At 40.1% G+C, this 24,551-nt stretch overlaps 1 protein-coding gene across 1 annotated transcript in view; it reads right to left on the reverse strand.

The window, feature by feature from the left end:
- Positions 1-1,046: 1,046 nt before the first annotated feature.
- LOC131051031 (arabinosyltransferase XEG113) overlaps positions 1,047-24,551 on the reverse strand; it is a 142,858-nt gene continuing 119,353 nt past the window's right edge. The window contains exons 11-13 of the mRNA XM_057985377.2: positions 2,227-2,349; positions 1,912-1,998; positions 1,047-1,807 (exon numbers count right to left, since the gene is read on the reverse strand). Of these exons, the coding sequence (XP_057841360.1) occupies positions 1,640-1,807; positions 1,912-1,998; positions 2,227-2,349 (378 nt within the window). The 3' untranslated portion in view covers positions 1,047-1,639. The remainder of the gene's footprint in view (positions 1,808-1,911; positions 1,999-2,226; positions 2,350-24,551) is intronic.

Genomic DNA, 24,551 nt, shown 5'->3' on the forward strand with positions numbered 1-24,551 from the left:
CATTGATTTCTTTATGTTTTTTTGTAAAACTACGGTTTTTTTTTTGCCGAGTCTTCCACGAGTCTTTCACGAGTCCGAGTCCGAGTCCAAATTTTTGGTTTGCCGAGTCCAAGGCAAGTCCAAGATTTTCAACTATGGTACAAGCAATCATAGGACCCCTGAAAAAGAGTTGTTTCATCATCTACGTCAACTTCACATTCAACTCAGACCAAGACCACAACTATTGCCACTTGTTATGATTCATTGATCTGCGATGATCTCTCTTTCCAATCTGGACACACATTTACTGCCTAGTTGATATTGCATATGGATAAATTTAGATTTGCGTTTGATGTTAGTTATGGTGAAGTTATGCGTGGACTGTTACGGTCACCAAGATACCTACCATACTCCTTCCCTTACGTACTTAACAGGTTGATAGATTCTCATTTATCCACCATGATTTCTATTTATCACTTCTATGCAAATAAGGCTTAACAGGCTAGAGAGAGCATGAACATTATGGTCATTATCAATGTGCAATTCTGTTTTTCTAATATAATGTTTGTGTATTTCTCTATATAATTGTTTCAGATTTCATAGAGTAATTCATTGTGTGTAGTAATGAATTTGATGCTTTGAAGTTCAAGATTTTTATTCACTGTAGAATAAAGTAGTTAAAAATAAATATTAGTTACTTGGAACTTATTCCTACATTTTAAGATAAATTCTAAGGGATCTTATGTCACTCGTTTTGCAAACTTTGGTCATCCTCAAAAACTTAAAATCATATTTTTAGTAGGGCTTCAAAAGCTTTTGAAGCCTTGAAATATTGTCGACGGGACTAATATAGGTTTTTAATTCTTAGCAATTCTGCTTGTTTGTACATTTATTTGCATTTATCTAAACCAGAATACAGTATCATGTAGTCATTATAAAATGTTTTCAATATTGTCCTCATTTATCATTTGCACACAGATATATAGATATTTGCCCAAAATTTTTACAGATATATTATTTCCCTAATTATGATATTACCAAGGCCAACAGTAGATTTCAGCAATAGATTGACCAAAATGAAACAGATATCTTCAAAATTAAAATGTCAAAACATTTTCCAAAGTACATCTTCATAGTTGCAACGCACCTACCAGCAAATAGCAGGAGCGGAATGCCATAGTACACTTAGCATTTCCTCCATAGTTTTGTGTAACTGTATCAAATACCTCATATGAGTGATTCGCAATGGCCATGCCTATAGTTAGCCAAGAATTATTGCTACATAAAGAGATTCATACCTAGGTCATCTTGTCAAGGATTGCTTTGTTCCACAAATGATTCACATTCCGAAGTTTGTTAGTGATAATGAGAAAGTAGGAGGTTGATTGCAAAAAGGTTGTTGTTTGCTCTATGGTGTCCACCATTTGGAGATTCCTATAATACACTCAGAAAATTTTGAGGCCATGATAAAGCTTATAAAATTGATTTGCAGAGAAGTGATTCATGGAAAGATTCATTCAGAATAAATCTTGAATTGCTCTGTGTCTGCTCCAGTGTTGTCAAATATACTTGAAGATCGCATATATATAGAATCTTTGAAACCGGACTGAGTAAATTTCAAAAACTTTATGAAAGCCTTAACAAAAGGACCTTATTTGCCTCACCACTGAGGGTGGTCTTCTTCTTGGGTTGCAGGAGGTCTTGGTTTCCAGCCAGGTTTCTCATCCCAGTACATGTCATACCATATATGACCACGCTGTAACCTTTCAAGACAGCACCAAATTCCCACATATCTTTTGACCCTATTCCTGAACTTCATTTCTTTAGCCTATGAAAATAACAGAAATATAAAAGCATTAGGGGCAAGAAATAAGGAAATTATACTAAGAAAGACTTAAAATATCAGCAAAGATACATAAGCATCTGTCATACTTTATTTGAGAAAGCACCAAGTGCATTATTCATAGAAGAAAATTCTAAAACTTTTACGTCCTTATATGGCAACAATGCTGCTTTAACCTGCAATCACAACAATGAATTTCCAATTAAGAACTAGAAAACTCTGACCCACAGAATTCAGAAGTAAAAACTAATGCTCATGCATTTGGCAGCTATGAAACATGGGGAATATACAAAGTTTTCTACGGAAGAGGCAAGCAACCATTGGTTATGCTAAAAGTATGCTTCGCTTACTATTGAAGAATAACTAAAACTTCTGTTTAATTCTGTATTGGAGAAAATTAAAACCTGTTTTTCTGACTTATTTCTGGGTAGCTTGAGAACTTCGGTTTGTTCTTTAGTGGTGCTCATAATACATCCATCAATGCCCTCTTCATCACACATTTCAACTTTCAGCTTTGACTCCTTAACCTGTCATATTGAGAAAAGAAAAATTTCCATAAATGTTATAAACAAGGAGGGGTTGGAAACCATAGCATAATGTCAACATGGAGAAAACAATATGAGAAAAAAATTCTATTAAATATTTTGTTTCTCTATGGCAGATTCCTCCCCTCAAACAAATTGAGAGAAATAAGGAAACTGACAAGGATAAACTAAGACAATTTCATTGAGCAATAGGCAAGAAAATAAAATCTGCCTGAACATTTACTGTCCTCAACGTCTGCCATGTGTATTTTTCATTACTCAAGTAATAAGATGGCTAAAGCTTTGGGCAGCTCGATTCAGCTACCTACATATCATACAAATTAGATCCTTTGTTGGATCAAGTAATATGGTGGCCAAGCATTGACCAGGTTGGTTCATATATGTAAAAACTTGGCTTTTATAAATCAATTTTGGTACCAGCAGAATGCTCGATTCCCCATCAAAACCTTATAGCCGAGCCTTTTTATTTGTTCGGGGGGAATCGAATGATGCAGAGTAACAACGAATGCGGGCCCCCTATTTCTTCGTTGTGGCAGAGCCACTTTGACTAGACAGTGCAGCCGGGCACCCCGGATAAGAGAGAAGGTTCTCAGCCCCGGAACTATATATGGGGCCCCTATCCCCATCTTTCTCTCTCCAATAGGGGATTGACTGGATGGATCACCACGTACGGCCACATCCAATTAAGTTCCGTTTATTTGAAGGGGATAGGTGGGCGGGTTATTGGTTACCCAAAACGATTAGGGGAGGGGAATCACCACGGTTCATAGGGATTGGTCATGTCTACCATTCAATAACTATTCCCTCCCTCCCCCCCATAGGGGCATCGAGGAACTCTAACTGTCATTCTGATCTACACGATATATAGATGGCCAGGCCGAACGGACGGAATGGAACAAGCCCTATCCCCAATCATTCAATTGGGCTATAGATGGATGGCACTATGCACTATTAATAGTTAGCCTAAAGGCGGCCAGTCGGGAGCGGAGCGGTCAACTGGTCAATTCATGTACTCGTCAATTCAGCGTTAGGTTCAATCCGCTACCGGTAATCTCGGGCGGGATCTTGGCATCTCTGGAATCAATATAGTCATTCAAAAGTTCCCCAGTTCATTTTTGGCCCGTAGGGCCTCCCTAAACTAATCTACCTCCCAGGGGGGCCCCCCCACCCCTCCCACCCGCCTTTAGAACAGTAGGGCGGAACTTCCATTAACTATAAAGAAACTGGTATTGATTGTTTCATGAGGAGTCGATCATGGCTTCGGGGGCCTTACAGTCGAGTGTCTAAACTATGCCTTTTCTCTCTCTCGTATGTGGACCACTCCCTATATACCACCGCAACCACAGGATGTCGAGGCATTGAACCGAGAAGCAAACAAACAACTGAACCCGGCTACCGGTTAATTAATCAGCTCGCTAGCAATGAATGTTAGAAGGCAAATAGTAGGGGGGCCCTCTTGATTAATCAGTACCAGCCGGGCGAGTTTCTTTTAGCTCGATTCTAGCAACTATAATTGCAGATTAATTAATTAATTAATTAATTCACTGCTCGCCCTACAATTCTATGGGACTGATCAATGGGGGCCCTACTATTCTATGGATGCGCTCCCCATAGCCTCCTCCCACCCACAATTGAATCTGCCCATAGAGCCATAGAATTGAGAGGGGGGGGGGCCAGCCCTAGGGAGCAAGGATGGAAGGAAAGCAAGCAAGGCCCCATAGAATTGTAGGGGAAAGCAAGCAAGGCTCCCCATAGAATTGTAGGGCCGAGGACCAGATGCCGTTGAGGGCTAGAGAGCAGGCCCTCAATAAAGAAATGGGCAACAAGACCGAGCGAGAAATACAGAGCCCCCGATGGAGCAGCCACCCTTACACCCCCGGATGGAAATGCCCGGGGGGATATAAACTTTATTGCCTAGGGGTTCGGAAGGTAGTTAGCCCGAGATAGGATTGCCTTAGAATAGTAGGGGCCTTCCATCCAGTTACCGGTTCGTTCCTTCATGCATGTTACAGCTTGGAGAGGAGTAAGATAGGTGGCTAGCACATCGTGATCGTGACGGATAGAGCTACTCCAACTCCAGTATGACGGATAGAGCTAGGCGGAGGTTGGTTCGCTACGCCCAGATCAATTGTTGAGGCATCAGGCCCCACTGAGACTAACCTTCACTGCCGTAGGGCCAATGGAGAGAGAAGCCCTGAAAATAATAGGGCGTCGCCCATTAGAATAGTAGGGCGATGCGGTAGGCATGCATCCCCGTACATCGATCCATATTCAATCCCACTCTATGGAATAACCACTTCACGGGTCCAAGCGTCGAATGGGAGGTGGGTGCCTGAATGGGGGAGAGAACGTATCCGATTCACGGGAGACAGAGAGGCGGTCGATGAAGCAGAGCTGGCAGTAGCCGATCGGGGAAATGGAGGGATTCATGACCTTTCTAATGACTTAACTGGGGGTCCATGGTTGCCTGCTCATAGCAAGTCTTTAGTTCCTCATTCGTCGTCCTTACCGTCCAGGTAAGGATTTCATTGCTAACCCGGGGAGGGGAATCGTTGAATAATATTCTCTCCAGCTGACTAATCCCATTTCTTGAACTCGGCAAGAGAGGTCGTCACGGCGACAAGGGACTCGATCGCCCATAGAATAGTAGGGGCCAACCCCTACGCATCCACTTTTCTTTCCCTCTTCCTGGCGATGGATGGAGGGGTGGTCCATCGATCCATGTCGGGTGGTGGGGATTCTTTCTTCATCAACGGGTTCAGGTGCCCAGGGTTCATCGGGGCAAACCCAACCGCCTATTGCCATTGTAGGGCGAGAGGGGACAGCGTGAGAGGCCGTTTCCCCTACCGCATTATTGCCTTTCCCCGGTTCCCTACCCAGTGGTCCGAACTCTCCCTTGTGTACCCAGGGCATATCTTTCACCAAGGGTCGGGCCCTTTTTTTAGATAATTTCTAGGTTAGCGGGTAAGGCAGTAATAGAGAGAAAAGGTTCCATCCCTCGCATCCATTAAAGGCATTGCCTCCGGACGGAAAAGAGAAGTGAGTGGGACCAGGAGACGATAATGCCCCTCAAATTATATAGGCCCTACCCCTACTATTTGAAGGGTAAGGGCCCTACGGAGGTTGGGGTGGGTGGGCGGGAGGAGACGGGGCGGCACCTCACCGACAGAGAGAGATTCGTACGGTAGATTGGCCATGGACCAAAGGCTGTGGAGAAGAAGCTACCACTCAAGGTTGGGTTGGCAATAGAGGGCATTTGCTCCGACCCGATTGACTCACTTCTCGGGTCCCTAGGATGGGATTTGAAGCACTGGATCCACTACAGCTGGTTGGGTTCCCGCTCCCCTGCCCCTGGGGTTATTGCCTCCCGCTGGGCCGGGGGAATGTTTGATGCAGCAGTGACAGCCTTTGGTTGGTCCCCGGGCCGGAGAAGACATAAAGACATCAGGGGTTGGGCATGCATAAAGGCAGGCAGAAATAAATGGCTAATATTTCTTGATCGATCCCGGCCTCTATTCGATGACCAGATAAAGATGCGAGGAGAGAATGAATGCTTTCGGGATCAATAGCGGGTCATTGAAGGAGTCGATAGGCTGTCGGGAATAAACAAATGCCTGTGATCCCCCCCTGTTCCTCATCGCCTCTCTCTTGGGTCCGATGGAGAGAATAGGGAAGCCCTCGGGTGATTGAACTCCATTCTGATGCACTAGCATGAAAAAAAATTTGTACATTTTTGAAGGGTGGCAATAAGAAGCAGATATTGAATGAACATCTGGTAATTTCTGATATCCTTGATGGCATTAAGAATTCCCAGTTCCAAACCTATTTTGGGAATCAGGAGATTGTGAAATTTCATCCGATCTGTATCTAACACTGTATCCATTTTCATGCAATTCTGATTTTATCTAGTGGACAATTCAGCTCTTTCTATTATTCATAATGGCTATGTTATCCTAGAAGATGGGATGGTTAGCACTATTTATTGTTTGCTACTGATCCTACACTACTAGATTGCAGCAATACAAACAATAACAGTAGTAACAATGAACACAATAAATACAAAATAAGCAAATCTATTCGTATAGGCAGCCTTTACAATTGTTCAGTACAGGGAGGTCCAAAATCAACATACCTTCCCTAACATAAAGTTGCTTCTCAAATGACAATACAACCATCAACAACCAAATACAAGAAGTTACATTATTGCCTAATGCTGACAAGACAACACATAATGGATCAACAACAAAAAAACATTGGTAAATCAACAGTATACATTATTGTCCTTCTTAAGAAAAACTGTAGCCCATTCTGACAACATTAACAAGAAAAGAAACAACTCAGCAAGAAGTTTAGGTGTAGTAAAAGACATCCTTAGAGCTCTGAAAGCTGGTGAACTGGTGACCCTCCATAGTGGAAGCGACAAATTTATAGATTAAATTCCTATATGGTATCCAAAGTTCCCTCTCAATATGTGATACAAGAGCAAGAGCAGTAGCTTCATCTAGAAGTTGATTCATAAGCGAAGCAAAACTAGCTGCCATAGTGAATTTGTGGATTCCAAGGCTTTCCAGATGATGCAAACTGACTTGCATGCTCTCATACATACGAACATTCTCAAGTGTCACCATCCTTTGTAATTCTTCCTCACCTAGAATACAATTGCCTAATGCTAACAAGACAAAACATAATGGGTCAGCCAAAAAAGAACATTGGTAAATCAACAGTATACATTATCGTCCTTTTTAAGAAAAATTGTAGCCCATTCTGACTAAATCAACAACAAAAGAAATAATTCAGCAAGAAGTTCTAGGTGTAGTAGAAGACATCCTTAGAGCTCTGAAAACTGGTGGACTGGTGACCCTCCATGGTGGAGGCAACAAAGTTATAGATTAAATTCCTAGATGGTATCCAAAGTTCCCTCTCAATATGTGATACAACTGCAAGAGCAGTAGCTTCATCTAGAAGTTGATTCATAAGCAAAGCAAGACTAGCTACCATATCGAATTTGTGGATTCCAAGGCTTTTCAGATGATGCAAACTGACTTGCATGCTCTCATACACACAAACATTCTCAAGTGTCACCATCCTTTGCAATTCTTCCTCACCTAGAATACAAAAATTCTACTTCATAAGTAATAACAATCCAACATTTAGTCCCTTTTAAATATCTACACAATGATTTAGCAAGTTCCTTGAAAAGACTTTGAATGACTTGGACATTGTGCAGCCAATTTTTTGTGGCACAAAACTCACATTATATGTGCACCAACAACCTATATACTATAAATACATTATCCGTCAATAAATACATTATCATATTCATTATCATTCTCCGTCAATAAATACATTATCATATTCATTATTATACTATAGTTTGGTACCTTCTCCGTCAATATTCCATTTCATGTTCTTATCTTCCACATTCACTCCACTTCCTTCCACTTCGCTTTTTCAGCCAGTTTACAAATTCAGTATTGCAATTACTTCCAGCATGATAGGATCTTTTGCATTCTACACGCTCCAGGTATGTACTTAACAAGTTGCGTATATTATTTCTTTCAGATGCATTTATTTTACTACAGTTTAATTAATATGAATACTTCACATAGCACATTCTTTTTCGCTTTCCTGCATGACATGTGTGGACACCTGTCAAAATTTGGGTTGGTAGGGAAAGGTATGCTTGTGTCATTCTACGATACATGTGTCATTATGTGGCATCTATGTCATCCACGTTATAAAATCTTTAGTCATAAAATCTTTTTGAAATATGCCATTATGTCATTTGTGATAGTTCGTATTAAGTGACATCACCTCTCTTTTAAAGTTGCACGCTTGAGCCTAGCTATATTGACGCCGCCAACATTTTAAGTCATAATAGCCTTCTTCAATGAATTTAATTGTCATTATTATGTGATAAGCCAGGAAATACAAATTTAAAGGGTTTTGTCTTGGCGAAAGATCGGAAGTTGCAGGAAACATTTGTAATTTTCACAACAATATTTTCAAGAAATCTTAAGGATACAGCTAAAGGTAAACTATGGGAGGGTCCCTTATCAGGAATGAGCCTACAACTCATACCATACTACTGCAGGATCACCTTTGTGAGCCAAAATTCAGACAATGTGGCTAGATGGATTATTTCTTGAAGCTTAACGGGTTTGACAATGGCATTGCTTTAGAAATTGCTCAAACCTTTTCCAATGGTGAAGCAATGGTGAAAGGACTGAATGTAATTGCTATAGAAGAATGAATAGAAGAGGTCTCGGGGCTCCCGATGGAAGGAGAAAAATACCCCGAGTCTAAAGATGCTAGGTCTGCTAGGGTAGAGTTCTCCAGACCTCGTGACCCTCCTCTTAATGTGGACAAACATGGGACTATGAGACTTTCTTTGCCAGAAAAATGGAAATAAGTAGTAGTGTACATGATCAAATATCTTACATGTGAGGGTAGACAATCCTGCCTCCATTCTCTTCATTTCAAACTGCTGAGCCACATGAGACATGGTCGAAGAATGAATGTGTCAAATGTCTTGTACAATTTGCTCTCAATCATGGCAACTGAAACACAGAAAGGTAGGTCAAACTCTGTCTCTCATCATTGTTTGATCAAATTGCTTGTGGAAAGGTCTTTACAAGATGTCTCCTAGATGACTTGGGATGAATTTGTGGCAGTAAAGAAATTTTAAGTCACTAATGCTAGAAGTAGGGGTCAATCTTCAAAATCAAGGGCTAGGGCAACAAAGGAAACTGTTAAAATAACCCCAGGAGCTTCAACATCTAGGGTTGCCTCTACTATAGACTCTCCTATAGCAGAACCTTCATCTAGTGATACAATTAAATTTTCAATAGACCCAAATGTCAATGTTCAAACTGAAACTCCAAAAAGGACTAGGGTGGTTGTTCAAAAGGAGAAAGGTAAAGCAAAGAAAGATGAAGCGACAGGGGAAAGGACACAAAAATAGAAGATAGAAAAGGAAACCCTGAGCCCTAGAAAAAGGAAAAATGAAGAGGAAAAGTCGCCTACCACCACTACTCAGGCTGGTACATTTGTTAAAAGACCTAAACATGCCAAACCCTCCAAAACAGTTGAGAAGACACCGCAAAGAATAAGCCATAGGCTTAGAGAGAAACCTACGAAAATTAGACATAGTGAGCCTAGAATAAATATTCAAATTGACTCTTCAAGGTCTGAGCACTCTACCCCTAGTGCAGAAGAAAGAGAAGAAGAGGTGGCACAAGATGAGGAAATGAGAGATTTATCGCAAGAACAACAGGGCCTAGTAATGGAGGAAGAACAACTTCAAGAGAATATAAGTTTGAGTGGCCTTGCTGGATTAGTTGTTGCAGTAGAGTAGATGGCCGAGCAAGAGCCAAACAAGGAAAAAGGAGAATTAGTTCGGAAAAGGCCCTATGTTGAAAGACACCCACTCATTTCTCATGGATGTTTGTAGCTTTGGATTTATATAAGGATATGATAGAAAAAGAAGAAGAATGGAATAAAGAAAAACTCAAGTTGCAAGAAATAATTAGTCAAAAGGATGAAGAGGTTGAGAAGAAAAATAAGGAAATTGTTGCATTACAAAATAAAGTGGATAATGTAGTAACCATGATACCACATATTGTAGGATACAGAACACCACCCCGAGTGTATGCCATGTATCTTAAAGAACTCAATCTCTCTTTCAAATTGTCAAGAATTATTTCAGACAGATTATTCTATTGAAACTCCTCAAGAGTTTTATCAGATGTATCAATCCTCTCCTGCAGCAACTAAAAATTTGCTTTGTGAGTTTTATCTTCACAATTATGCAATTCCTAATGGCAATGATTGGAATCCTTTGTTGTATATTGGTGATGTTCATATCAGACCTCTCATGTCCTGGATACAAAATGAAATAATTGGGGAGGACAATTTAGAGCATATAAGGAAGAAGAACTTCGGATTCCCCTACCCTTAAGGGTTGAAGCGATAAATCCAAGACGCCTCTACTTTGATTGGCAAAAAAAATCTCAAATCTTAGCCTTGAGAGAGCAGATATTCCAAGAGTTTGAGCATATGAGTTCTATTGCAAGACAAACAGTAATGGGATATTTGGCACAAAGATGGAAAAGTTCAATAGAGGAATTGTAGCAGGTAGAACCACATTCCCTCCAAAATTATTATGCAGTTGTTAGAAGAGCACCATTGTACATACATCTAGGCTGATCAAAACAGAATAATTGGCTTCCTCTCATTTTTCAGCCGCCAATGCTCCTATGGCCAATTCCGGATTGCAGGCAGTATGGGAATGTTTTTGATGAAGCAACAGAAAAAGCCAGATGGGACAGACTGGAGAAAAACAAAGGATTCTATTGGAGCCTTTCTAATAAAGGATCAGGTCAAGTTATTCCTGGTGATTGCAGGTTGCAAGCTAAAATGCAGAACATTGTGCCTACCGGAGGACCAACATGAATTTAGGTTGGGAGGAATGATGAGCTCAAATAATGGCTCAGTTTTGTCTATGTTTTCTATACTTTTACTAGGTTTTGATAAAGGTCTAAATATTGTCTAAGTTCTAAAACTCTATTAAACAATGATCCTGTTATATTTTCATGAACTTGACAAAATGGCATGAACTTACCCTTATATATATTCCTTTTGGTTAAAATTATGATTAATGATGAAGTGGTGGCCATGCTATGTGATTTATCCATATTGATCTTGCATGTAGTTAGATAAATGTTATTCTGATAATGGAATTGATATACCTTTGTTTTGTACACACTAATGGCATGATGCAGGAGTTAATGAAGAACATGAAATGCTCAAAGATTCACAACATGGAACTTCATGCTAGTTAGTTGGTTGAAGACAAAGTCTCAACAAGATGAGTATTGAAGGAATCAACAGTCGGTTATCTACAGATCAAAGAGTGCAATTATGAAACTTCAGTATTCACATTTGAAGGAGAATAAATCTAAGAGGAATAGTTATGCTAGATTTCCTACAACTTGACAGTTTCCTATTCAAAGGGCAACTCCCTGTCCTCTTTCTTATGTTGTAATAAATGGCATCCTCCTAATGTTTTGGGAGTGGACCTGCCAAAAGTTAGAGTTAGTTAGGAGTTCTTTTATTATTATTGGAGTTGAGGAAAAATCAACTCTACAGCTCCCAAAGATCACCTGCATGCAACCCTGTCACAAAAGGAGAGAAGCAAAAAAGCTATGGAGGCCAAAATTCAGAGATCCAAAAAAGAGGAGTCATATTGATTGTGCAACAAGAATGCAATTCAATAATTACAATTGTTATGAAAATACAAAGAGAGAATCTTTATAAAAGGATACTTGAAACCCTAAAGGAGAAAACCCTAAAGAATTATAAGATTTCTAAGTTTAGCTTAAGCATAGAGTATAATAGATTAATAATTAAATAAATAATTATTAGCTAATAAAAGATAACTCCAACACCCCCCCCTTAAGATGAACTTAGGGAGTAGCTAAAAAACAACTAAGGACTAAAAAAACATGTAAAAAATGCAGGAAAACATCAATGGGTCCCGACAACTGGGCCTGATGAGGTACCCAAGTACAATAAAATCTCTGTAAAGTAGAGAAAAAGGAGAAAACCCAGTGGGAACAAAATTCCTCTCTAAGAAGAGATGAAAGCTCAAGTGAAGGACTAAGAAGCCTCCAAACAAGAGTGTTCCAAAAGATAGGAACAAAAAAAAAGAGAATGAAGAACACCACTGAAGCATGAAATAGCTGCAAACACTGTTGAAGAGTAACTGCTGATCTGAAGAACCTCCACTGAAATAGAACATGACTAGGTAGAGAAGACTGTAATCTGCATGAGTGCCCTCAAATGACACTACTCGAATCAAATGGCAAACAAAGGCAAACAACTGAACTCGAAGATACAGATGGCATGAACCACCAAAGCCTGAAGAGCTGATCAATCGAACCAAGGAAGCATTAGAACCAACAGGACAAACCTCCCCATAATGCTGAAAAAAGGGGAGGGACAAGTACACTGAAAAGAACAGCCAACAAGAACTGCATGACGAAGAACCAGGAACATAGAAAGTGCAGAGAAAGTACAGTTTCATGGAAGGAACACTCACTTGACACACATCATGAGGCTAATGTCGTGGAAGGAACACTCACTTGACACACATCATGAGGCTAATGTCGTGGAAGGAACACTCACTTGACAAAGGTAGATGGCAAACAAAAGACAAACATCAACCCCCCATGGCACTTTATAAGTAGTGCATGTACAATAAGGCACAAGATGTGCAAGATCCTAAGTATACAATGCATGATGACACTTTATCTCGGTGCGTTTGCATAAATAAAATGCTACAATGATCAGAAGAGACAGAAGACTGGAAACAAAAAGAACAGCCAAAGACAAGACATCTTACTCAAAGAAAGAGATCCCGGGACCTAAAACATCTAAGATATTCACCAGAGTGCTGAAAAGCAAAAAACTAAATAAAATATACCTGGAGCAGAATCTGGAAAGAAAACTCATATGAATGGAAAGAACACAGAACAAGCTTTCAACGATATAAAGTTTTCGAAAAACGGAGTTCGGATGCTCAACTTATGTCTCCCGGAGTGCAAAAAGGAACCTTTGGCTTTGACAGGAAAAAACGCAATCAAAAAAGCAAAATCAAAAGTTCAAACCTACAGATCTGGATAGAGCTCAGAAAGAGCTTTCCGACGATATAAGATTTATCGAGAAACGCCTCCATATGACCAAGTTACGACCAAAAGAAAAAAAACCCTCTTTTATGGCATAAAGAGGGTTAAAAAAAAAAATTTTTTTTTTTTTTTTTTTGGCGAAAATTTTCTTGCGCATTTTGTAAAATTCCCTCTTATTGTTTTTTGGATTTCAAGCACAACAACATTACGATGCACCCGTTAAAGTTAGGAAATATAATTCCAATGCCACTGAAAGGTAACCCTTCCACTTTCTGAACACCAAGAGCCCAATGTGGGAAGGTGAGAGCATACGGTGACAAGGGGTTCGTTAGCTTTCTAATCCGCTGGAAATTACAATGCAATCACAAAACTGGGCGGCAAGCCAGCCTCTTCCACTTTTCAGCGGGATGAAGAACACAAACTTGGCAGTAAACCAACCAAGGCAACAAAACATAATAGAACCAAATCACTCTACCGCTTATGCAGCGGGAGGATTTTTAAATGAAACTATCACTCAACCGCATATCTCAGCAGGAGGACAATATCACTCAACCACTTGCTCAGTGGGAGGACAAAACTAAATTACAAACATACAGGCGGCTAAGCCATCCTTTTCCACTTATTCAGCGGGAAATACAACATAGAATGAATTGGTCAGTACTACTGAAGCAATTCTTACAATGATAGAAATGTGAAAGGAGATAGAGTGAAGTACATATCTTATGAATTCACTAACACATTCTAACCAATAATACTACTTGCTGTTCTTAAATCAAATACAAGGAAAACGCAAAACCAGCCATCCCGAAACCCACTAAATTGCTTGTAACTCACTCAAAACCCCATAGAATCATGCCAAATCAGAAGCAAATGAAGCGTATGACATAAGAAAACAAAACAATACCTCGAAACTGCAACTAAAGAGAACCAACAGCAATGCACGCATCCCAATGCAATTCTGAAAATGACGTTTTCGCTTAATAGTTCGATGTGCAACTAAAAATTGGAGTGTTCTCCAAATGCCATGCCAATATAGGAGACTTATCGTCTCTCCGATACGCTTCCAATGAGCCCTCACCCAAAATGATGCATTCAACACACAGGCAGCTATGAGCAAAATACACTTTCAGCTGACACACACCAGCAACACCAGAAAACCAGCAGCACACAAATCTTCACCAACACACCCAAAAAACCACCAAAAAGCTCACAACTACGCACCACAGCTAGGAGTGATGTCTCACACTCAAAACCAGAAGGAAGGATCTAGGAGGTATTCACCCTCGAAGAATGTCTCGAGTCATTCTGACAGCATAACAATATATTTTCTCTGGATACCCAAATGAGGAGCCCAACCTCTATTTATATAGCTTTTCCAATCTAAAATTCAAATGAAACTGCCTCCCAATTTCGCCTCATTCCAATTGCATTTCATTTCATGGTGGACCCAAAGTGGCGCCCACTTTCCTAAGTCAAAATCACACCAAGGAGAGGGGCCACGATTTTTGGCATTATAAACTTTTTTTTAAATATAAAGAATGAAGTCTCCTTTTAATCTCCAAATAAATTGCCCAGGCATGACTTAGGAAAAATATCATATTTTACACTATTTCCCATAGCATCAATAAGTGATAAAATAATTAAATAATAACCTTAAGATAAGGAATAATATTAAATTAAATTGCTTATAGTTCCAGTACTGATTATTAACGGAATCCAGATGAAGCTGAGCAATGAGGATCACTACCAAAAATAGAATGCCCCAAGCTGCTACTTACTAAAAATATGAAGTCATGAAATAATGCTCCAAAAATTGTTATCTTCGCAACCAGAGAAAGAGCTTGGCGAGCTTAGCAACTCTGTACCATCCTGACAACCAAACCCTAACTTACTAAAAATAGTAAGTTCACATTCCACCCCTAACAAGTCTGGTCGGAACTCCAAAGAACAAGGGAACCCTTAATTCACCTTTCCACATAGCCTAGGGGTCTCCAGGATAGGCCAATGGACCACTGAATGCAACATCACAAGGAAGGGGACATTACAATCCTCCCTTCCCAAAATTGCTTGTCCTCAAGCAATCGCAAGCCAGGATGTTGTAAAACCTCCTCATTCTCCCAAGTAGCATGCTCCACCAGTAAGTCCTTCCACTTAACTAAATACTCTCGGATGGTTCTCCTCCTCAACAATCGTTCCCTGACATCAAGGATGGCTTCAAGGACTAGCACCAATTCTCCCTCTTCATCCAAAGGAGGCAAATCAAGAGAGACTGTCACATTGTGCCCAAGCGCCTTTTTGAGGCGTGACACGTGGAAGACATTATGTACTCGGCTACTCGCTGGTAGCTCCAACTCGTAAGCCACAACTCCCACTCTCCTGATGACCTTGAATGGACCATAAAAATGTGGCTTGAGTTTTTCCACTCCACTCTTCTTGAGAGTAGACTATCTGAAGGGCTGAAGTCTTAGGTAGACCATATCATCAACCTCAAATGAGCACTCAATACGTTGCTGATCAACATACAACTTCTGTCAGTTATGTGAACCATATCCCTAGCCTGAGGTGCTCTACTATCTCCAAACACCAAATCAACAAAGCTAGGGGCCTCATAACCGTAAAGTGCCATGAAAGGAGACATCCTAATGGACATGTGATAAGTAGAAATGTAGCAGTATTCACCAAGATGTAGCCATCTTACCCAAGCCTTCTGCTGTTCTGAAACATAGTTCCTCAAGTAACCCTCTAACCACTTATTTACTATCTCTGTTTGTCCATCTGTCTGGGGATGGTAACTCATGCTTGGGGTTAGCACAATACCACATAATCTGAAAATCTGTTGCCAGAAGGAGCTTAGGAACTGGCTGTCCCTATCACTCACAATATTTTTAGACAGCCCATGTAGCCTAAACACCTCACAGAAGAACAAATCAGCAACCTGAGCTGCTGTAAATGAGCTAGTGATGGCAAAAAAATGAGCAAATTTTGTCAATCTATCCACGACTACATAGATACAATCCTTCCCACTAGCTTTCGGCAACCCAATGATGAAATCCATAGAGACACTTTCCCATTTTTGACTGGGAATTAGCAATGGTTGCAATAAACCAACGGGTCCTGTGTGTTCATCTTTATCCTTCTGACAATTATGGCATTCCCTAATGTACTTCAAGACATCTCTCTTCAACCCTTTCATAGAGAATCTCTCTCGGATCTGCTTGTAAGTCTTGAAAAAACCTTGGTGGCTAGCAAGGGGAATGTCGTGAAAAGTCTGCATGACCTTCTCCTTCAACTTCGATTCAGGTAGAAGAAGGATCCTTCCCTTATACAAAATCAATCCATCAACCAAACTGTACTTTTCATCATGAAAAGTGCCTTCAACAATGCTGGTTGCAAACTGATTTTTCGCACAATCAGCAAGCAATAGGTCCCTCCAATCAACAGTAAGCTCACATATAGAGCTTAGATGGGATCTCCGTGAAAGGGCATCTGCCACTATGTTGTTCTTCCCTTTCACATACTCAATGTCGAAGTCATAAGCCTGAAGCTTACTAACCCACTTTTGTTGTCTTTCATTCAAATCTTTTTGGTGCATGAAATGCTTAAGACTGTTATGATCAGTCTTAACAACGAACCTACTTCCCACCAGGTACTGCCTGAATTTCGCAAGGGCATACATTATGGCAAGCATCTCCTTGTCATAGATTGAATATAGCCTTTCAGGCCCTCTCAGCTTTCTACTTTCAAAGACAATAGGGTGCTTATCTTGCATAAGAACTGCACCAACCCCTTCCCCTGATGTATCACATTGCAATTCAAAAGGCTTGGTGAAATCTGGTAAGGCCAAAACCGGGCATGAGCTCATGATTTCCTTAAACTAATCAAACACTGTTTGTGCCTTTGCAGACAACTCAAAGGCTCCTTTCTTAGTGAGATCTGTGAGAGGGGCAGCCAACTGAGAATAACCCTTCACAAACCTTCTGTAAAAACCGCATAGACCCAAAAATCCTTTCAAATGAGTTATGTTCTCAGGTGGTGGCCAATCAAGGATAGCTCTAATCTTTTCAGGATCCACCTTCACACCCTTTGCACTGATGATGTGCCCCAAGTAGAGCAACTCCCTCATTCCAAACTCACACTTAGATTCTTTGGCAAACAATGATTCAGACTCCAGAATGCTAAGAATTTCATCTAAGTGTTGTAAGTGCTCCTCCCAAGACTTACTGAAGATGAGAATGTCATCGAAGAATATGAGCACAAACTTCCTCAACTACTTCTAAAAGATTCTGTTCATGTAGAATTGAAATGTGGCTGGAGCATTAGTCAAACCAAAAGGCGTGACTAGAAATTCGAAATGCCCAAAGTGGCATCTGAAAGCAGTCTTCTCCACATCAGAAGCCCTCATTCAGATTTGATGGTAGCCCGATCTGAGATCTATCTTGGAGAAGTACACGACACCATGCAGCTCATCAATGAGCTCATCAATCCTCGGAATGGGGTTCATTCTTGATGGTTTTCTGATTTAAAGCTCGGTAATCCACGCACATACACATGGTCCCATCCTTCTTCTTCACCAATACAACAGCCGAAGCAAAGGGGCTCTTGCTTGACCTAATGTAACCCATGTCTAGGAGCTCCTTAATGGCTTTCTCAATCTCATCCTTCTGCTTCTTTGGGTAACGGTAAGGAGTAATCATGATAGGCTTAATACCCTCTTCCAACTCAATGATGTGTTCAATACCGCGCTCAGGCGGCCTACCTAGGGGTGGAGTCTCAAACACCGTGCTCCTCTTTGAAATCAAAGCCTGAATGTCTTCAGGATAGCTTCTCCTTTCTTCAGATGAGTGGGATGGCATGACCATATACTCAGGAGATCTTCTACGTGGCGGATTTCCAAAGACCTTGCTCTTGTCTGTGATTAGAGTTTGAATATTCGTAGTGTAGCTGCCCTTGTCTTCTAATGGGTTTGATGGCATTAACACACATTCTGCCGCCCACTCTACTTGGTTATGACGGATCAGCCTCTCCATCCTCTTCAAGGATACAATCTGAGGACCCGCATTAGACATTCCTAAACCACCTTCTTCCCTTCAGTCATGAACTTTAACTTCATGGTTTGCAAGTTTAAAGTGATCTCACCAAGAGATCGCAGCCACTGAATGCCTAGGACCACATCATCGGTCCCTCTAATATTGACAACATAGAAGTCATCCTTGACTTCATAATTACCAAGCTTCATTGACATGTTTGACACCATCCGTTTACAACAAATTATTGATCCATCAGCCACCATGACCTTGAAGTCTTCAACATCATTAGTGATAAGACCTCTCTTGGCAACAATCCTAGCATCAATGAAGTTGTGAGTTGCTCCTGTATCAATTAGAGCAACAAGTCGGTGCTCTCCCAATGCTCCTCGAACTCTGAATGATTCATTCTTGTGGAAGCTAGAGAGTTGGGAAACTATACCCTTATCATCTTGATCACTTTCAGACCCTTTTGGAGCCTCTTCATACTCACTTTCCTCCGAATCAAGCTGTTGTTCTGAATTTTCAGAATCTAATCCATTAGCTGAATATGCTTCCATTTGCCGAGCATTACCCTTTCCATGGCATCTATGACCCGGAACCCAAGGATCCTTGCATGAGTAACACAAATTCTTCCTTCGAAGTTCTTGACAGAGCTCATCATCCATCCGGGGAGGGAACTTCTTAGGCTGATTAGAAAATTTCTTCTTGTCTTTACGAAATGGGAAAGGCTTTGACTGAAATTTAGACTTAGGGGCAGCCAACTCCATGCTTCTAGCCTTCTTGATTGCATCAACCAAGGTGGGTGGGTCAAAGGCTTTTACCCAACCTCTCAATGGTTCTTCAAGTCCTTCAGTGAATAGGACCACCAGTCTTTTCTCTGAGATACTACTAACCATAACTGAAAGATTCTGAAATTCAGTTATGAAGGTGTCCACAAAACCCTGCTGTTTGAGTTGTGCTAGCTCTCTAAACTTCACCTCCGGATCCTTGGTATCAAATCTTTCTATCAACTTGTTGGTGAATTCAACATAGGTATGGATCAAGTTGTGACCAAGGGTGGTCAACCCATGGTACCACCATTCATGAGCAGCTCCATCTAGGTGTAAGGTGGCGAACTTGATGGCCTCTTCTTCGGGCATGGGTCTCAAGGACAAGTAGTTGTCCAACTTCTGCACCCAAGCTCTAGCCGTTCTCACACTGCTTCCATCAAAGTGTGCTAGAGTGACCTTCCCAAGGACCTGTTGAAAATCCCTGGGAGTGGAGTAACAATTATCATATCTCTCTTCCCTTCTCTTCTTTTGATTCATGTATTGGTCAAGAGACATAGCATTTTGAATCTCTTGGGGAAATGCTGCATACTCCACAAAGCTGGCCCGAATCTCCTCAACTACAGGAACTTCCACTTCAGGAGGTGGTGTTTCCCTTGGAGGGAAAATAGGTTGCAATGGCCTAGTCACCGATCCAACAGGCATTCCATTACCATGGCTGCCATTGTTGCTGCCATTTCCATTACCACCGGAGTTGTTGGAAGTACTGCCATTATTACCACTCATATTCTGATTTGGATCTTGATTATGCCCTCCTCCAGCACTCTGCCTCAAGGTGGCTATCATCCGGGACATCATGTCCATCATAGTGTCAAATTTCTTCTCTGTTTTCTCTACAGCCATAGCTATTTCACTCTGTCCAAAAAGTCTTTCCCCCATTGAATCTTCTGAGTCCACTGAATCAACTTCCTTATCTCTATTTCTCAAGACTTCTGAAAAAGTCTCTTCAAGAGGCACTGCAAGAATCTGATACTATTGGCGTCTCTTTTCTCTGTTGTAGTAGCAGACGTCTCTGTCACTCATGGAGAACTCTGTTTACCTTGACTTCATAGGCTGGCAACAAAAACCAGCTCTGATACCACTGTAAAATTCCCTCTTATTTTTTTTTGGATTTCAAGCACAACAACATTACAATGCACCCGTTAAAATTAGGAAATATAATTCCAATGCCACTGAAAGGTAACCCTTCCACTTTTTGATCACCAAGAGCCCCAATGTGGGAAGGTGAGAGCCTACGGTGACAAGGGGTTCGTTAGCTTTCTAATCTGCTGGAAATTACAAAGCAACTACAAAACTGGGCGGCAAGCCAACCCCTTCCACTTTTTAGTGGGATGAAGAACACAAACTTGGCAGTAAACCAGCCAAAGCAACAAAGCATAATAGAACCAAATCACTCTACCGCTTATGCAGTGGGAGGATTTTTAAATGAAACTATCACTCAACCGCATATCTCAGCGGGAGGACAATATCACTCAACCACTTGCTCAGTGGGAGGAGAAAACTGAATTACAAACATACAGGCGGCTAAGCCATCCTTTTCCACTTGTTCAGCGAGAAATACAACATAGAATGAATTGGTCAGTACTACTGAAGCAATTCTTACAATGATAGAAATGTGAAAGGAGATAGAGTGAAGTACATATCTTATGAATTCACTAACACATTCTAACCAATAATACTATTTGTTGTTCTTAAATCAAATACAAGGAAAACGCAGAACCAGCCATCCCGAAACCCACTAAATTGCTTGTAACTCACTCAAAACCCCATAGAATCATGCCAAATCATAAGCAAATGAAGCGTATGACATAAGCAAACAAAACAATACCTCGAAACTGCAACTGAAGAGCACCAACAGCAATGCACGCATCCCAATGCAATTCTGGAAATGGCATTTTCGCTGAATAGTTCGATTTGCAACTAAAAATTGGAGAATTCTCCAAATGCCACGCCAATATAAGAAACTTATTGTCTCTCCGCTACGCTTCCAACGAGCCCTCACCCAAAATGATGCATTCAACACACAGGCAGCTTCGAGCAAAATACACTTTCAGCCGGCACACACCAGAAAACCAGCAGCACACAAATCTTCACCAACACACCCAAATATCACCAAAAAGCTCACAACTACGCACCACAGCTAGGAGTGATGTCTCACACTCGAAACCGGAAGGAAGGATCTAGGAGGTATTGACCCTCGAAGAATGTCTAGGACTTTGAAGTCATTCCAACAGCATAACGATATATTTTCTTTGGATACCCAAATGAGGAGCCCAACCTCTATTTATATAGCTTTTCCAATCTGAAATTCAAATGAAACTACCTCCCAATTTCGCCTCATTCCAATTGCATTTCATTTCATGGTGGACCCAAAGTGGCGCCCACTTTCCTAGGTCAAAATCACGCCAAGGAGATGGGCCACGATTTTTGGCATTATAAACTTTTTTTTAAATATAAAGAATGAAGTCTCCTTTTGATCTCCAAATAAATCGCCCAGGCATGACTTAGGAAAAATATCATATCATATTTTGCACAATTTCCCATAGCATCAATAAGTAATAAAATAATTAAATAATAACCTTAAGATAAGGAATAATATTTAATTAAATTGCTGATTGTTCCAGTACTGATTATTAACGGAATCCAGATGAGGCTGAGCAATGAGGATCACTGGATTGTGCTGGGACAGGACCAAATCCAGGACTGCCAAAAATAGAATGCCCCAAACTGCTACTTACTAAAAATAGTAAGTCATGAAATAATGCTCCAAAAATCGTTATCTTCACAACCAGAGAAAGAGCTTGGAGAGCTTAGCAACTCTGTACCATCTTGACAGCCAAACCCTAACTTACTAAAAATAGTAAGTTCACATTCCACCCCTGACAAGTTTGGTCGGAACTCCATGGAACATGGGAACCCTTAATTCACCTTTCCGGATAGCCTATTGGTCTCTGGGATAGGTCAATGGACCATTGAATGCAACATCACAAGGAAGGGGACATTACAAATTTGCAGGTACAGCCGTACGGATTTGTGTGCCTCGTAAAGCATGCCAATGAAAAAATCATGGCTCAATCACCGAAATACGTGGAATTATATATCAAAATTCGTGGAATTGACCTCCTGAATCCAATCGTGAGGTTCTTTTGGCACCAAAATGTACCAAAAAATCAGCTGCCTACATAAATGGAAAAAAACAACTGCACAAACCCTCGAATATTCAAATCTGAAGAACAAGGCCCAAAAATTCTCATGAAGAGAACAAGGGCATACAGATTTGGTGCTCTGATAACATATTGGAGTTGAGGAAAAATCAACTCTACAGCTCCCAAAGATCACCTGCATGCAAACCTGTCACAGAAGGAGAGAAGCAAAAAAGCTATGGAGGCCAAAATTCAGAGATCCAAAAAAGAAGAGTCATATTGATTGTGCAACAAGAATGCAATTCAATAATTATAGTAGTTATGAAAATACAAAGAGAGAATCCTTATAAAAGGATACTCGAAACCCTAAAGGAGAAAGCCCTAAAGAATTATAAGATTCCTAAGTTTAGCTTAAGCATAGAGTTTAATAGACTAATAATTAAATAAATAATTATTAGCTAATAAAAGATAACTCCAACAATTATAAATAAGTTCAAATATCCCTTCTCAGGGATGGTGAACATCGACTATTGTAATTTTCAGTCTTTAGTTTTATTGCAGAATAGTTTTTAGCAAATGCTATGTAACAGATGTTTTTAGATTAATAAGATAATATTCTAGTTTGCAGCACTTAGTTGAGTTATGGGAAGACTTGCTAAGGGGGCCCACTTAGTAAGAATTCCACCCTTTGTATTCAACAGTTATTTTCCTTCAGTATTTAGTTTGTTGTCTTGGCAGCTGATTGTTTCTACAGCCACTGGAAATCATCTTGTGACTGAAACTGCAGCCAAGGTAGACAGAGTAGTTTCCTGCCTACTTGCTATGGACTAAGTTGTTGTTTTTCTGAATTCAAGGTAGTTTCTATTAAAGCATTTCAGTCATTCCTTTTTCCATGCACTTTACTTTCGAAAATGTTTTCTCCATAGCCGAATGACTACAATTAGGAATTTAGTGCATATACCTTGCTGACCCATTTCAAGTATACGCCCCAGGTTGATAGAGAAATGAGCTTTCATGATGATCATATAACTACTTAGTATGGATGTCCAATCCCTAAGTCATGGCCTCAAAGTCTAGTTATTAGAACCATTAAGAGAGACAAACATCTGTCAAATGGTAGTATTCACAAGGTTTTGTGGCACATGGTTTTACTTTACCACTTGGTTGTCTTTGTGTGAGCTTGATTCTGTAAAAGCAAGCACATGTTTAGTGGTTGAGGTTGGTTGGTGATTTTGGGCTATCATTGTATCGAGTCCTTTGGAGGATCGCGTATGTGAAGCATGGCAGGGTATGTGTGGATTCATGCTTAGACACATGGAGAATGCATTGGAGGGCTTGATGATTTAGGAGTATTCATTGTAACTTCGTAAGTGCATTCTATTGCTTTATTACCAAACAATATGGAGTATGGATGCTTTTGAGGCTAGGTTTTTCCCTCATGAGGGTTTTCCCAAGGCTTGCGTTATCTTGTGGCTTGTCTATTTGATCTTTCCATAATGGTGATTCTATAAGCTTGTATGCATGCTTTTCTCTCATGGGTTATGTAGGAAATTCATTAAATGTAACAAGGCATTGTTGCATTATTTCCTAAAAACCTTAGTATAACAAAATGTCATAGCTTGAGAATTAAACAAGGTAATGAGACCTTGTGCATATATAGATGAGAGTAATCTCATTTATTATTCATTCAATTCTAAAGCATTATTTGGTATGCTACATCTACAATCCATATCTTGTCTAAATTGTTTGTTGCACCTTATCTAGCATGCACAATTAGTTTCTATTATCACAAACAATTAAAACTTTAGCCAAATAATAATAAACACTATTCAAAAAAGGTAGCCATCACAAATAAGGAGAAAAAAATTAAGCTCATATGTTTCTCATAAAATTTTGAAATGAGATGAGGTGTGGCCATTATTGAGCATAAAGATTGGGTAATGGTGTCCTAGTAATATTTAAGTGAAGATGTCCATAAAATGTTTAAGATTTACTGGAGAAAACACATTCATTTTAGTAAACCAAGAGGTTCAATGATGAAGTCATTATAATTATTGTACTAGGAAAGATATGATCCTAATAAGCTCATCATGATTAGCATGTAGGAATTCTTTCCAATCAACTAGAATATTTAGTTAACTATGAGGATCAATGATCAAGCCATGATGACTGTGTAGTAGTAACAGTGTAGTGATCCTCCTATTGGCATTGTGCTTAGTGTAAAATATTAAAATCACTAACAACCATCTAAAAGTCTAGTTGTAATGTCTATAATTCCAGCAACAATCTCTTTTTTAAAAACATCAGTTGCAAGGAAATACATCTAGTTTGAATCATAAGCATAAAATATTACTGAAAATCCCTCATTAATCATTTTATTATCATTAAAGGCTATTTGTTGTGGATGTATTTTATTCGGTAAATTGTTACGTTATTTGAGGATGTGTCCCTGGTTTTTTTTCAGGCATCCCCGTCCCGGGGACAAGGGACAAGGGACTC

This window comes from Cryptomeria japonica, chromosome 2, assembly GCF_030272615.1.
Source record: "Cryptomeria japonica chromosome 2, Sugi_1.0, whole genome shotgun sequence".
NCBI lineage: Eukaryota > Viridiplantae > Streptophyta > Pinopsida > Cupressales > Cupressaceae > Cryptomeria > Cryptomeria japonica.